General features: G+C 36.2%; 1 protein-coding gene across 3 annotated transcripts in view; it reads left to right on the top strand.

The window, feature by feature from the left end:
* CADM1 (cell adhesion molecule 1) overlaps window positions 1-16,361 on the top strand; it is a 322,797-nt gene that overhangs the window by 252,704 nt on the left and 53,732 nt on the right. For all 3 annotated transcript variants that reach the window (XM_011365362.2, XM_011365363.2, XM_023533737.1), the window contains exons 2-5: window positions 905-1,051; window positions 2,632-2,784; window positions 9,471-9,608; window positions 11,607-11,765. In XM_011365362.2, the coding sequence (XP_011363664.1) occupies window positions 905-1,051; window positions 2,632-2,784; window positions 9,471-9,608; window positions 11,607-11,765 (597 nt within the window). The remainder of the gene's footprint in view (window positions 1-904; window positions 1,052-2,631; window positions 2,785-9,470; window positions 9,609-11,606; window positions 11,766-16,361) is intronic.

Raw genomic sequence — 16,361 nt, forward strand, 5'->3', positions numbered from 1 at the left:
ATATAATACATATAACATACAAAATATGTGTTAATAGACAGATTATATGCTCGGTAAGTTCCGGTCAACAGTAGGCTATTAGTAGTTGAGTTTTTGGGGAAGCCAAATGTTATTCTTGGACTTTCGACTACATGGCATGTGGGGTGTTGGTGCCTCTAGCCCCCACATTGTTCAAGGGTCAACTGCATCTTGTTGTAATTGTTCTATTATGTTATTGTTTAATCTCTTACTGTGACCAGTTTATAAATTAAACTTTATTATAGGTATGTATGTATGTATAGGTGTGTATGTATGTGTATGTATGTATAGGGTTCAGTATTTGTATAAGTAGGATTCAGTACTATCAGTTTCATGCATCCACAAGGTGTCTTGGAACATATCCTCCATGGATAAGGGGGTGGGGGGACCACTGTACATTAGGAATGCTGACATCCACTGACAAGACAAGATTCTTTACTGGTCTGTCCTACCTACTTCTATTAAGTGGCCCCTTTTCTGTGAGGTGAGCATACAGCTTAGCAAAATGGCACGTGAGCCGAGGCTGAGTATATGTATCTCTGCTGCTCCGTTTGTGACAGCTGCAGCTCCTCATAAAAGCCTCTGACCTTTCCATAACTCTCCAACACACTACTCAACTAGTATAAAATACTGGAGGCTGGAATGTTGGCATCACAACTTTTGAGAGCACGTTGATTCCAGGCTTAGTCATGTTTTGCCCCTAGATGTATCTCGGATTAATAGACTCATTTTGTGGTCTATGGAGAAAAGTATGCGAGCCATACCAAATGCTGCTACTGGTGTCCATTTTCTAAACACACATTTTGTTTCTCATTTTAATTGATCTCATTAACCAAATTTTAATTGATGGAAATTTCTTTCTGACCTTTTTTCCTTTTGTTTAAAGGTGATGGACAGAATTTGTTTACGAAAGACGTGACAGTTATCGAAGGAGAAGTTGCAACCATCAGCTGCCAAGTCAATAAGAGTGACGACTCTGTGATTCAACTACTGAATCCCAACAGGCAGACCATTTATTTCAGGGACTTCAGGCGTAAGTTTCTATCTCTATAGTATTCAATGGCAACTTTTTTTCCCTACATGTTGTCTTGATAAAGAGATTGCCAAGGCCTCCTTTTTCTTTTCTTTTTTTTTTTTTTTTTTTTTAATTTTAATGTTAGGTGCTTAATTCTTCAGAGGGAAGAAGAGACATGCAATCATAATCTTCCTACTTAATAGAAACCTTGAATGGTGCCTTTTAAAAGTAAGGCAGTCTTACTTTGCAATAGAAATTGATTGTAGTAATTCAAGGTGAATTGCAATTGAGTCCCAAATACTTAGCTGACACAAACAACTCAAATAGAGTAAGGCAAGGAAAATATAGCATTCTGAAAGATAATCTGTTTGGTTTGAAGATTGAAGTTTCCAAGGCAATCTGTGCCTATAAAGACTGAACCAAATCTCCTGTCACCATCACACCTCTGGTATGTGGAGGTGTTCATGTACTAAAATCTTCCCAAATCTAACATCACAAAAGCCAATTATCAAAACTTAATTGTATGTCATAGTAATGGTTCACATGGGTGTCTGAGCTTGGCAAGAACAAGAATCAGGTCTTTCAAAAAATTATTTGAGAACCTTGGTGCCTATCCAAAACTGGTGTTGAGCATGTCTCTTCTTACCTGCTTGTCCTCTTTCTTACCTCAGTATATTTATGACCGGTGGAAAGTTGATAAATCTAAAGAATGTTTAAAAGATGAAGGAAAGTAAAAGGAGAAAAGCCAGCTTCCTATTCTTAGAGTTATTTTTTTGTCATTGTATAATAATCTACCTTTTGCAAAAATTAATGTAAAGTCTTATAAAGTAAATATTTGATATAAATAAATAAGTCCATATATATTACTTTTGTGGTGACTCTGATTTCCTACTTTATGCCCAATCAGCTTCATACTGTAGTGCTAACTGTAGTTAGAAAACTGCAGGAAGGTTTAAGGCCTCTGCAGGCCCTCAGGCACGTACTTGTAGCAGCTCCACCTCAAATCATATCAAATACAAAGATGCATCCAAGTTAAATTGGATTATTTTTCTATAAAGTTTTTTTCATGATTTTCATTTTGACTTGAAATTACTAATGATATTTTGGTTTTCTGTTATAATTTAGAACCACTGTTTTAAGGCCTTGGAATTTTAGACAATTGAAAAGCCTGTAGGTCCTGCGCCCTGACTTTCCAGTGCCCAAAGGAAACTCATGGCCCACCCTGTCCTTCTGTTTTCATTTTACCTATCTCCAATAGAAAATCCAAAACCATTGGGGAATAAGTGCTGAAAACTGATGGCACTTCAAAACGCGGCAGGGTGTGTGTGCATGCACACGTGTATGAATATACTCACACATGCACCACATGTATGAATTTCCTTTTGGACACGGTTGTTTGTCTACATGCAGTTATTATAGAAACCCAAAATAATTCAGGAAGTACAAAGGGTACTTACTCAACAGGTGCAGGAAGACTTAATCAGAGTTTCCACTCTGTTACCAGCCTTTCTAGTCACCTGACATTTTCCTCACCGAGGTAAGGAAAACAGACCGTCCGTTGTCTCTCACAGTCACGAACTCTGTGTTTTGTTTCTCAGCTTTGAAGGACAGCAGGTTTCAGTTGCTGAATTTTTCTAGCAGTGAACTCAAAGTGTCGTTGACAAATGTCTCAATTTCTGATGAAGGGAGATATTTTTGCCAGCTCTACACTGATCCTCCACAGGAAAGTTACACCACAATCACAGTGCTGGGTAAGAAATGCACGGGGGCTTGTCCTGGGGAACAGAGTGGGATGCTTACTCTCAGATGGCTGCCAGCAGCAAGGGAAAGGTTAATGGTAAATTTTACTGTTCGAACTTGTTTTAGAAAGAATCACCACCCATCTTGCTAAATTTTTTAAATGGCTTATTTTACCAAACACTCTAAGGGATGGCAATCAGCAGTCTTTATAGATTCCACCTGCTCTTGGGTTTCAAGTCTCAAGCTTCAGAAGCAAAGATCAAGAGAATTTAGAACCCTCAAATGAATCACTCACCATGTGAAATGTCATTGCTTCTAAGCACTAGAATTTTTTTCCCTTCTGTCAGGAAAGGAGGAGACGGGCTACCACAACTGTACCCCGTGGCAGAGCTGTTATGAAATTCACTTAATGATTTTCCTCCTGAGTTACATCTCGTTTAATATTGTTGATCTCCTTTTCTTTCACTTTACTTATTGCCTTGTTTATTGCTTATACTCTAGATTATGCTGTACAAATCATATCCCATGAACACATACTTTGCCACAAATTACAACGATTGGACATAAAAGACTTAAGAGCTTCTAGGGAGAGAAGGCTGATAATAAATAAGGACTGTTGATAGGCTGCTGGGGACACCTCTAGTGAGCTGAGTGTCTTCATTTATGATAGCCAGATTGTAACTTTCAGCAAAATCTCAGTAGTCATATTTCCATGTGTGTATTTCGAGATAGCAGATATCCTTCTGTGGAAGGTGGTCTGAATTAGACCCCTTTTAGACAAACTTATACTCCAGCATATAACACCAGCTGACTGGGATTGTTGAAATGGAGTTTTCAAGGACATACACTACAGCATGAGGCAAGATCTCTGATTTACACCTTCAGGAAGATGATGAATCAAAGTCTATTTGAGACAGCAGACTGCAGCTTTTCTGTGTAATGATATGAAGATTAAAGAGGAAAGATAAATATGAAGGACGATTTTCTTGGTATGTGTGGACATATATGTATTTATGGATATACACATTGAGCTACTGCCTCATTACTTTATTTAAACACAGCTGTCAAAGGGAAAATGTTTTTTTAATTCATTAAATGAAAACATGTCCCTTATGCTTACATATATGTTCTTGAGAAGAAAAATACTGATTTTAGAGAGTCATGTTTCAAATCTGGCCATACAGTTTCTAATGCGGTCTGTGTTTCATGATGGACAGCTTTCGGGTATGCCTGTCTGTCTCCAATTTTGACTTTAATCCACATTAGACCAGTAGAAATAGTAAATGTGAAGGTTTTGCTGGGATGACTATTTTGGTATTTTGCAAATGTACCAAAATCATAAGCATGCATTTGTAGTTTTCTGCCTGTCTACGTGTATAGAAGTATTTGCAAACACTGTTTGCTTGTTGGAGTAAGTCATTAGTTGCATAGACTTCAACTTGACCGTCCACCCACTGGACCCATTGTTTTTGGCTTTTCCACAAAAGCGAAAGCAATAAAATGGAATTTACTTGTGGCATTTAAAATTTTCAGAATGTTGCACTACATATACCGTTAAGTATGAATATCTTTTTTTCAAAGAAAGAAATGATAATCAGGTTAATCATCTTGCCCAGTTACAAAGCACAATGAGAATCAAGAATCGCAGACATTGAAACAGAACTCAGTAATGTCTCATAACCTTTGTGTCTTCCAGCCTAGGCTATTTTCAATAATATCTTGAAAGCTGCCGTTTCAAGATTTTTTCCCTAAAGGTGTATATATTTTGTTTTCAGGACTATATCTGGCCATTGGCAAACAGTTACTGCCTGTCAGTGTCCAGTATCTGGTACATTTGTTCTCAGACCCACTGGATTGGGACAGTTTGACTGGATTCACCCAGTGCTAGGAGTCGGTATGCCAGGCATTATTATACCTGTAATCCTATTGGAGTTCTGATTATTCTAGAAGTAATACGTTCATATTGCATAGAAACATTGACTTAAATATACTTGAACGTAATACTAGTAGGTGCTGTTTTTGCAGATATTATGCATTCATTTTAATATTCTTTCTATTAAATTTACAATTTCTTGATAGAGTAAAATTGTTGTCATCAGTGTTTGAGTCTTTCATATTCCAAAATCTGACAGTTTCCACTGATACTCATATATTCAAACCTTTCTCTTAAGGTTTAGAATTTTTAGATACTATAATGAATGAAGAATGATATATTAGCATCTTCGTTTCTATCTACGGTTCTCTGAAAAGGACTCTATATGTACCTACACAGCTGTCTGCCTTCTTGATAGGTTGAAGATGCTAATTTTAGTGCATGTCTATTAGTTGTTTGAAACATTCAGCAAAAATTTCAGCATAATTATAAGATATAGAAATGGATATTTGTTAGTTATTATTATGTTTATTATCTTACCCGTGTAAAAAGTGAAAACTCTCCTATGATATTTTACATGCATTTGGGTGCCTATTAGGATATTTATTCCCACCTTCCACTTGTGATGAATTTGTTTCTTTCTCCAGATCATAGTATAGAACTCTCTTTATACCGCTATTCATCAGAGGAGATGAACAAGAGAGAGAATACATTGCTTTAAGATTAATATAGTTACCGATAATAGTAGCTAATATTATTACAGTCCTGTCCTTCTAAGATTAGTGTTCACTCTTAAAATTCCAGGAACAGGAGAAACTAATTATTTTAAAGGGTCTTAGAGTAAGATTTCACATACTGATCAGCTTTAAGACTCCTCTTTTGTTGTAATTAAGGTGACTCATCTTGATATTGCTGATTTTTTTTTAAATATTGTAGGCGTAATGTTTATAATTAGCACTCTTATAGATTTGAAGTTAGCTAAGAGGAAACTTGACATTTCTTTGCTATTTTCTAGTATTTCCTTCTATGTGATTTTCATTCAGGTTTTCATCTTTATGCACTCCCTTAGCTATATCTAGTTATTTTCATTAATGGCTGCAGGCAGTTTTTACTAAATGTGTCTGTTTAGTGGACCATGTATAAGTGTATTCTCTGGTTAGTAGCAGTTTTAATTCATTTTTTAATAAATGGTTCTTTATACTTTACTACCTCTTTTGTAGAAAACATTATAAAGTTAAAGAGAAGATAGAGTAGAATTAATAGACCAAAATAAACTAAGATTTTCTTGTCACACCTCCTTTCTTCAGAAAGGAAGAATCACCTCATTTATATTTTTTAAAACATTTTTGCTCTTTAAAATAAAAAAAGAGAGAAGTCAACTTTATAACTGATATCAATAAACCATTAGGACTCATATTATCAAATTTTATTTTATATTTGTAAACCAAATAACTCCTATTATCCTTCATTATTTCTTCTAATCTTAGCAAAGATCAGAATACTGGTCACAATTTTGACAAAAAATATCTATGGACTTGGAAAAAATCATTCTACTACTTCTTAAGATGTTTTCTTCTCAACAATGAACAAGTCCCTTATTTTTCTACTTTGGTCGTAATTTCCAACAATTCTGAAGTTTTCCACATGTTTACCTTAGCCATAAAGTTAAAGATGGCCCCAGATCTTTAGGAAGATAACTGTAGGAGCTAGCACTGTTGCAGGAATCACTCTTGAAGGGTTAGGGAACTTTAGAGTACAGTTGACCCTTGAACAACATGGGGGTTAGAGGCACCAACCCTCCATGCACTCCCCCAAAACTTAACTACTAATATAGTCTACTGTTGACAGGAAGCCTCGCCAATAACATACTTGATTAACACATTTTATATGTTATATGTATTGTATACTGCATTCTTACAATAAAGTAAGCTAGAAGAAAGAAAACATTATTAAGAAAATCATAAGGAAGAAAATATACATTTACAGTATTTATTGAAAAAAAATGGCATGTAAGTAAATCTGCACAGTTCAAATCTGTAATGTTCATGAGTCAACTGCGTATCTTTTGCAAAAGAAGTGGAATTAACATGGATAAAACCAAACAATAGGTAATCCAGATAAGAACCTATCTGCTGCCAGTCACACTGTCAGCCTCTGGAGTCTAACAGGCATTTGTAAATTTTCCTCTGGATTTATTTCTACCCACCCCTTTCCATTTCCTTACTTCGAACCAGCAGACATTATTGACAATGTGAAAAGAACATGCCATCATCTTTATGACCATCATCTCCATCTTATAAAGAGAATAAATACTTCCTCCACTATGAAACACTGCTGAAGATGAATAGCTAGTGGAGGTAATAAAGAAAGCTAAGATATCTTCAAGTTCAACATGAAAAAGGAGAGAATGAAGAAAAAGTACTCAGGAATACACAGAAAGCAAATGTCTGACAAAGACTATGAGACTAAATGCCATTGAGACTTGACAGACATACATGCTGGAACCTTTTAACAGATCTTGGTTCTCTTCCCATCAAAAAGATTCCCAAAGTGACTTTCAAGGAGTCTTTCCCAGATTTATGTATGCAAACTGGAATCCAATCTGTCCTGTTCAGTAGTATTATCCAGGAAAGGGAGTTTTGTATATTTCAGTAGCTTTAGCTATTTGCTCTTTGTCATATCTTAAGGGAGCCCCCCTTCCTTGTAGCCCACACTCAATTTGAGTTTCCTTAAATTGAGTAGTATCCCATCAGTTACACTCCTCAATTACATTTCCCATTGGGAATCATCGCATGTGTCAACATCAGAAATTATTTTCATCACTTTATTTTTATTTTTGCCTGGACCTTGAAAGGAATTATTATTGTTTGACTTTCATTCTTATATTCATGGGGAAGACAGTCCAAGAAGTTTTTACTCCTTGGCTGTTCCTTTTTATCACCTCTTACTCTGTTCTTCACAGCTCACCAAGGTCTTCTTACTTTCTTTAGGCTTGAACAGTCTTTCCCTCTGACATGTGCTTAAACAATAGCATTTTTTTTTCAATGTTTCTATTATACTGCACTCAGAATTCAGTAGTACTTGTTGATCCTAAACATCTAATCTCTCTGTGTATTTCCTCCTAATTACATGTTGATGAAAATCTATAACCTATCTGATTGTCATCTAGCAAGGATAAACTACATTAAGGAAATAGCTAGCTGAAGTTGTCTCATTTACTTTTGTCACTGCCTTTCTGTGTCTCCTAAAATGCTGGCAGATGTGCAACTCCAAATTGGATATTAGAGTATCTCTCTTTACGCTTATTTTTCCTTAAAATGTAACTAGGGTAGTTCTTTCCTATGTTTAACTACTCATTTGGGCCATATCACTTTAGCAACACATCCAATTGAGCAAATGTGTTATTTTCCTCTTTCACGGGGATCAAAGAGGCCTGCTTTTGCTCTAATAGTTATACCCCTTACCACCATATACTCTTGCTGAGAAACATATGCAACAAATCATTTTACTTTTACTTTTCCATCATTCTCTGTATGAATTTTCACCTGCTTTAATTCAGTGTAAAAGTCTTCCTATGGACAGAATTTTCACATTGGACTAGAACAGTTGGAAATCCCAAATACGTGCTTTAATCCCATAATTTATTGAAGCAGTATCAGAGATTTATTATTCAACTTGATCATCAGGATGGCATGTTTATACATATTTAATTTCTTGTTTCTCTTCTGAGTTGAGAAACTTATTAATCATAAGTCTCAGAACTGTCTTTGCTTATTCATGGTGGTCAGGGCACATATACTTAGATTCACTCTGCTGAATTCAATATTCTTACTGATTTTTATTTCAAGAAGCTCAGTCTTGATGTCAGGTTGCACCTTATATGAAGTTTCACGATCAACTCAGTTTCATAAAAGATAGCATGCTTTCTTCATCACCATCATCGTATATACTCTTGATTTGATATCCAGTATTTTAGCCCCAAAATATTTTATTCTATTTTATTACATATATGTTTAATATGCTCAGAGAAGAGTGGTTTTAGTTCTGATGCATAAATCTACTTTTATGTACTTACTAGTCTTTTTTACCTTTGATATCCAAAATCTGGAGCCTTAGATTTCGGAATATGGAAAGTTACTGCAAATTAACTGGCATTTCCTATATTACTGCATCTTCATAGCCAAAGTATTTTATTACTACACCATCCGTTGAAGGTAATGATTGTATTTTGGATCTCTATGAATAATTTTAGTTGAATGGAACTGGTTCTGAGGCACAACTTTTCTGTGTGTGTTTATGGTGAGTGATTCTTTTAAGGGACTCCAAGTTTTTTATCTTTGCTGGTTGACTTTGGAATCTTTCATATGAAGATTGAAGTCTAAGGGTTGAGTTTAAGGAGAAATATTTCTTTCAGAGACTTCCAGGTAAGGATGATAAATACAATAGCGTGCACTCTTTTATATTTCCTTTCTGGTCAATTTTGTACCAACTGATTTTTAACTAATCTAATATCTAGATTGTTATAACTTGGTCACTTATAACTTAGGAGTGGGGGACTGGTCACTTTATAAGATACCTTTCAGACCAAAATTCCTAACTGAGTGGTTTTGCATAATTCACTTTATTTGATGATGACTTTGTATTTCTTCTTTTCTCCCTTCGGTGACAGTTTGTTTATTTTAAATTCCCATCAGGAATTTAAAATCCCATCAGTCCATTATTTGTCTCCTGTTTTGATAGCAGTGGTACTAGGTTCTAGTAAATAGAAGAACATATCCAGAAATAGATTCTGTGTTTAAAAAGCATTACATGTTTAATTTGTAGTCCCACCACGTAATCTGATGATCGATATCCAGAAAGACACTGCAGTGGAAGGCGAGGAGATTGAAGTCAACTGCACTGCCATGGCCAGCAAACCAGCTACAACTATTCGATGGTTCAAAGGGAACAAGGAGCTAAAAGGTAAAGTTCACCTTGCCCTGTACTGAAGTAGTTAGTCCGCACTCGATTCCAGCAGAAGTGTACCTTGGCGGAAAAGAAAGACAAATGTAACACATACTCCCAAGACAAAAATATTCATTTAGATATAGTTTATCATCAGTTGCTAATGTGTCTGAAGCCAAAGCATAACAACTTTTTGACCTAATTCATTTCTTCATTCTGTGCTTTGAGGGTTTATGGTGATACCTGTTGCTGGATTTCTACTCTTTAGACCAGGAAGAACTGCCTTTATAGATGTCTCCCCAAGCTCAGGCTGTCTACATTGTACCTTCACTTCTCATTGCTTTTACCCTGTGACTCAGGGTGGGTCAGAACTCAAAATTTTCATGTTACACATTTTTTAAATTATATCACAGTCTTAACCATGGTGAATTCCAAGTCATTCTAACATCTGTTGCACTATCAGCAATTGTGACAATGTGCTTTCCTACAACAGTACCGTGCAAAGCAGACTAAGAATTTTATCTTAATTGTGAATCTGTAGATACCACCTTTCTTGTGAAACCTGTAATTCAGTTGCCCACTTCACAAGCTCGTTCTTTTGGAAAGTTTATGATTTTGTGATGGCAGCATAGGCAACTCCTGTAAACCTACTCCCATCGTCTCTCCATCAGTGCTAGGACATTTGAGGTTTTGATTCCTAGATCCTCAACTATCTGCTGCTTTTGCCATTGCATGGGCTAAAGGATGTAGCCTATCCCCTATTTGATCCTTTTTGTCAGTTATCCTAAGTCCTCATGTGTGTCAGCGTTCCGATTCTTTCCTTTTCAAAAGATGTCCTTGCAAGTAGTACCCAGCACAAAGGACTCAGGCTGAACTTCTCTGGTCATTTGACCGATATGCTAGCTCTGTGCCTGAATTTTGTCTAAAGTGGGTATATTAGTATTATGTACATTATGTGATTCTTATGAAGATGAAATGAATGAATGTTTGTAAAGCATTTGGCTATATCTAGGCCAAGGTGAGTTTTCTGTATGTGCTTGTTAAATAAATAAAGAGTTCCAGGAAGAAAAGAATAAATCTTTTTAGAAAGGGGATATAAAAAAAAAAATCTATATCTAAAAACGTGTAAATCTATATACAACAGCTTAAGTTTCAAAAAGCTTACTCTTTTTTAATCTCCTATTTCCTAGGTATGGTTTTGGAAGGAAGGAGTTTCTCATTTCCTCTCTGGTTTTCTAAGTGAATTGAGCCATTAAATGTGTACCGATAAGTACAAAACATTAAAAGAAAGTTAATGGTGCGTCGTGTCCCAGGAAATGCTGAGTTCAGGAAAGGGGCTGCCTTGGCCTATTCATCCTAGCCGGAAGCCTCCTCCCTCCTTTTCTGGGTGTTCTTGGATGTGTCTCCCATCTGGCCTGAAGCCTATAGCTTACTTTGCTCTACCCACTGCCATTGCTTTTTTTTTGTGGTCTTCCAAAAATCTCAGAGTTTAAACATTTCAATTACAATTTCAATTATGTAAATCCACTTTGTTACTTTCCCTCTTAATTATTGCTGATGGGGGTGGGTGAAGGGGGTTGTTTACATCTCTACTCCTGATTGAATTACTTAGGGGATTTGGATGATGTCCTGGAATTTTTAAACTGAATGACAGCCTAGTAGACGTTTCAAGTACAGATGGTTGTAGGGGTGAAAAGCATTTCTCTTTTCCTCCTCCTGAATGCCTTGAGCAGTCAGATGTCAAAATGGTTCAACTTTCAGCTGCCTTTTGTGGGAAATTTTAAGATAGAAGAAACATATTTAAATAAAAATGGTATATATTATGTGGGGTTGAAGTATATCTTAAATACTATCCTGCAAGATTGAAAAGTAGGAAATCATCATTTTCTCAGTCATCTCTCTACAGATTACCTGTCCCAAGTGACTTCCATCATCTTTGTTAAAATAGTAACGTGAAAAGCAGAGTGATAAACATTTACTCAACTTTGGTTTCTTGATATATTTCGTGTCCCCCAGGCAAATCGGAGGTGGAGGAATGGTCAGACATGTACACTGTGACCAGTCAGCTGATGCTGAAGGTGCACAAGGAGGATGATGGGGTCCCAGTGATCTGTCAGGTGGAGCACCCTGCTGTCACCGGAAACTTGCAGACCCAGCGGTATCTAGAAGTACAGTGTGAGTACCTGTCTTAGGCCATTCAGCTGTTCTAACAAAATACCACAGATTAAGTAGCTTATAAACAACAGAAATGGATTTCTCACAGTTCTGGAGGCTTGAAAGTCCAAGGTCAAGGCACCAGCATTGTCGTGTTCTAGTGAAAGCTCTCTTCCTGGTACATATCTTTTTGCTGTGTCCTTATATGGTGGGAAGAGCTAGAGATCTCTTCAGAACCTCCTTTATAAGGTCACCAATCCCATTCATGAGAGCTCTACCCTCATGACCTAAGCACCTCCCAAAGGCCCACCTTCTAATTCAGATTTCAACATAGGAATTTGGGGGGAGAGACACACATTCAAACCAAAGCAGTACCCGAATATTTTATTCTGAGGACATAGAGTAGTAATTGCTTAAAAACACTTCAGAAGCCATTTATTGAATACATATGTTTTTATATGAAATAGAGTTTTTATCTTGTTGTCTTCGTAGAGAAATAAGCAAAGGATTATTTTACTGAAACACTGCCATATTACAAAGTGCCAATGAGGATTTGAAAATACTAGATTCAACCTAAATATAAAACTTTAAAATGATTCCAATCTGCTCTAGCATATGACTTAATTAATTTTATGAATATTGACTGTAATCATTTCTATGTCAACCTTAAAATCTAGGGCAATCTCCCCCCACTTTGTTAACCCTACTGCAAATACTGATTTTTTTTAGAAAAGATTTCATTCCCATTCCACATCAGCATTTTGTTTTAAATTGCACATTCTCTTCCATTTTAGTTTAAATTATGGCAGCGAGTTTAAAAGTGGAACTATTTGGGATCAGTGCCACAGTCTTGATGGCTTCATCAATAAAAGCTGGTGAGTGAGGTTATCTCCTCACTGTGCCCTATGGACTAAAAAATGTTCTCATCTCTAGGCTCTCCTACTTGTCAAAAAGAAAAAAAAATTGCTGTTTTCTGCACAAAACCATCCTTGCACCAAGGTTGTGGCTGAGCAGCCACTTCTCACTTTTTATCAAAAGGCTTGTGTAATGTGACCGCTGAAAAATTCCAGAGGACATTTGAATATGCTTGATGAAAATGTTACAAGAGTTTGGTTGGATGGCAATGATTGCATATCTGATAAAGGAAAAGAATTACCCTCTGTGAAATCTGTTATTTCCTAGGGCTGCCATAACAGATTACCACAAACTTGGTGGCTTAAAACAACCCAATTCTCACAGTTCTGGGGTACAGAAGTCTAAAATCAAGGTGATGGCAGAGCCAATTTCTCTCTAAAGGCTCTAGGAGAGATCCTGGTGGCTCCAGGCATTTCTTGGTTTATGGCCATGTCATTCCAATCTCTGTCTCCATCTTAACATGGCCCTCTCCTTTTCTCTCAGTGTCTCTTATAAAGACTCTTGTCATTGAGTTTAGAGCCCACCCAGATAATCCGGAATGTTCTTAGTTCAAGATCTTTGACTTATTTACATCTGCCAAGACCCCTCTTTTGAATAAGGCCACAATCACAGGTTCTAGGGGATAGAAAGTGAGCATATCTTTTGGGGACCACCATGAAATCTACTAAAGTCTTTATCATGTGTTTAAATTGAGCAAAACAGGATAGGGAAAGTTATAAAAAGTTGCTTCTGAGAGACCATCATCCCATTCCAACCTTTTCCTACTCTTTGAGCTTGGCTCAATTTAACATTACATAATGCAGGTTTTTCTTTTTAATCCATTTCATCTACTTCATTATGTAGCTTCATTATGGGTATCATGCTTATAATTTTCACATCACTAAAATTATTGTGGTGTAATGTCCCTATAATGGGAAAACATAAATGATCAGATATTATCTAAATTGGCAGATAGTAGATTTCTTTTGACTTTGTTAATATGTAATTCATTTAAGCAAACTTAATATCCATTAACTTCCCTTGTAGGGGCCCATTAACTTTAATAATACATTAGCTCTTTTGTGAGACCTGAGTAGATATTCACCCAGTTCTTACCCCTAAACTCTTTTAGTAGCTTCCCAGAGTATCTTCTAAAATAGAATATAGCCCCACCCACCTACAAAATTACACTCACTTCCAAATGCAAAATATTTCAAGTACTACATCTCCTACCCTTGGAAGACTTGATAATGAACTTTAGAAGCCTTCTCTTCCATATTCTGTATATTCAAGGGAGATTTGTCCCTCTAAGAAAAGGAATAAAGTACCAAATCTGAATCTATTTTACTTCAATCTTACAAAGTACTGCTAGCTCTTAACTGCAGGAAAATGACTCTATAATTTCTTCCAAAAATGAAGACACATCTGTTGATCATTTTTAACTCTAACATGGCATCTTTTTATGGGAGACTCTGTTCTTTTATCCAACATAAGCCATACAAACATTATATCCTTGATACTCCCAGTTTTTAGAATGTATGTAAGGAAAAAAGTTTTTGCATAAAAGAAGGTTAAGAAACACAAAGCATTATATTAATCCGAATGAAATTCAGAATCTGGTTTAGCATCTTAAGACTCTGTGCTCAAGAAAGTCACCTGACGGTTCACTGCCCTCCAGTCCTGGAGCACTCCTGAGAACTTTGCAGTCAGCCAGGAATTCCTTAAGCACCTTCTTCAAACACAATTGGAATTCTCTACATCATTACCTATCAGCTTTATTCTTCTTGAACACTGGCAGCTGAGCAATAAAAAAAGCCTCATGCTTCAGAAGCCTGAGGCACTCGGTCACTGGGTGCCAAAACTTTATCAGTCATTGGCCAGTGGTTCAACTTCATTCTGCCACTAGGAGTCCTCTCTCAGCAGATAAGCTGCACCACTTCTTCATGGTCGTGAGGAAAGAAGAGACACTTTGATGCGTGGGATTCAGTAGCCAATCTCTGTGGATGTTGAATTATTTTGGATACCCTGTGAGGAGTAACATTAGACCCTTAATTATTAATTGGCTCAAATCCTTGGAGTCAGCAGTTCTTAGCCTTTTGAGAATCATTGACCCCTTTAAAAATCCTTTAATAGCTATAGACCTGGAAAAGCCTAACAAAATCACATTATCACCACATTTTGCTTATAATTTAAGAAGTCTGTTGATCCTACTAAGGTTTCCTAACTTCAGTTATTTGAGGGGCACTTTCAGAAGTTTTACCATATTCACGGGTTATCTCTGTTCTTATTTAGAATTTATCTTTAAATTACTTTATACTTTAGCCTACCCGAGACCTATGTAAAAATACCTTTAAAAACAAGAGTTTTATTTGCTAGTATATTATATATAATGAACATTAAAATAAATGCACAACTTATTTTTAAATGTATTATTTTTGTCACCTCAAAAAGATTTCTTATCAGTGATAAATATTAACTTATCACCAGGAAATACTGATCTCATGGACCTTAGATTAAGAATTGCTCTTCTCTAGGCGAATAATATCACCTTGGGGACCAATCTAATATGATAAGATTAGTATTAAGTACATTCACTTGGTTCAGCCTGGCCCGTTTTGTCACATGAAGGCTTATGGAGACCTCTCTCTGCCTCATCTAGGAAGAATAGATGTTAACCAGAATACGAACAGGATTAAATAACACAAAATAGAGTTGAATTCTATGTAAATTATGTCTTCTTAAAAAAATACTATTTTTGAAAAAGGAAATTAAATCATGAAAACCTATGCTGTATGCTATTAAATATCTTACTCTAAACTTAACAAGAAAAGAAGGAGGGATAAAATGGATGCAGTGCTGTTATATTGCATAGATGACAAGGCTTGAGCTACAACTTGGAATTGCTTTTGTCTTGTGGATTTAAGTCCTAATTAATTGAACACAGAATTTCGCAGTGTTTGTTTGTTAGGACCCTTATTTCTGTGTACCAAGAGAAATTGTTGTGTCCAATTATGTGAAAAATCAGCCAGATGTGTATGCTGTCATACTTTTAATAATCCTTAAGTTTTTGGTGAGTACAGATATTAATTGTGTAGTATGCGTTGACGTGATTAACATCAATGTAATTTATCATCTGGAGATTTCTGAGCATAAATAAATGAGTTGTTTTGTTAGTAAGGTGTTGACCCCTTCAGAATTAGTGAATTAAAGTTCTCCCTCCCCCCATTTTTATTATAAATATGAAAGGCACTACAATCAGCCAAGTGTTCAGTTATTTGATTTTCTGGGGCATTAGCTGCTCTTGTTTGTGACATTTCCCTGTTGGGTGCTCGTTTGCAAGCTCATTAATAAGGTTTTCTCACAGGAACGTTGCTGGGAATGACGAACATACAGTAGGGCTCTTGGTTTTCTAGCTTTCATTCTCAGGCTCAGCAAAGATACAGCAGCAGCACACAGTTAAATGTTTAAAACAAAAAAGAATTATGCTTGCAAACTCGAATTCAAAGCTCTCTTGCCTTAGCTGTTAGGCAGAGAACAGTTTTGCTTTGGAATCTTCTGAGCGATATGACCCTCAATTCTTTCTGTGCATTTTTTACTTTCGAACGTCTGGGCATGTAGTGTTTCTTGAATTTACAACATGGTTGATTAGAGCAGAGTGTGATGTGATTGTAGTCCGGTTAGTAGAGCTTCAGATCTGATGGAATGTACTCTTGTCAAATAAAA

Source organism: Pteropus vampyrus, unplaced genomic scaffold, assembly GCF_000151845.1.
Source record: "Pteropus vampyrus isolate Shadow unplaced genomic scaffold, Pvam_2.0 Scaffold110, whole genome shotgun sequence".
Lineage (NCBI taxonomy): Eukaryota > Metazoa > Chordata > Mammalia > Chiroptera > Pteropodidae > Pteropus > Pteropus vampyrus.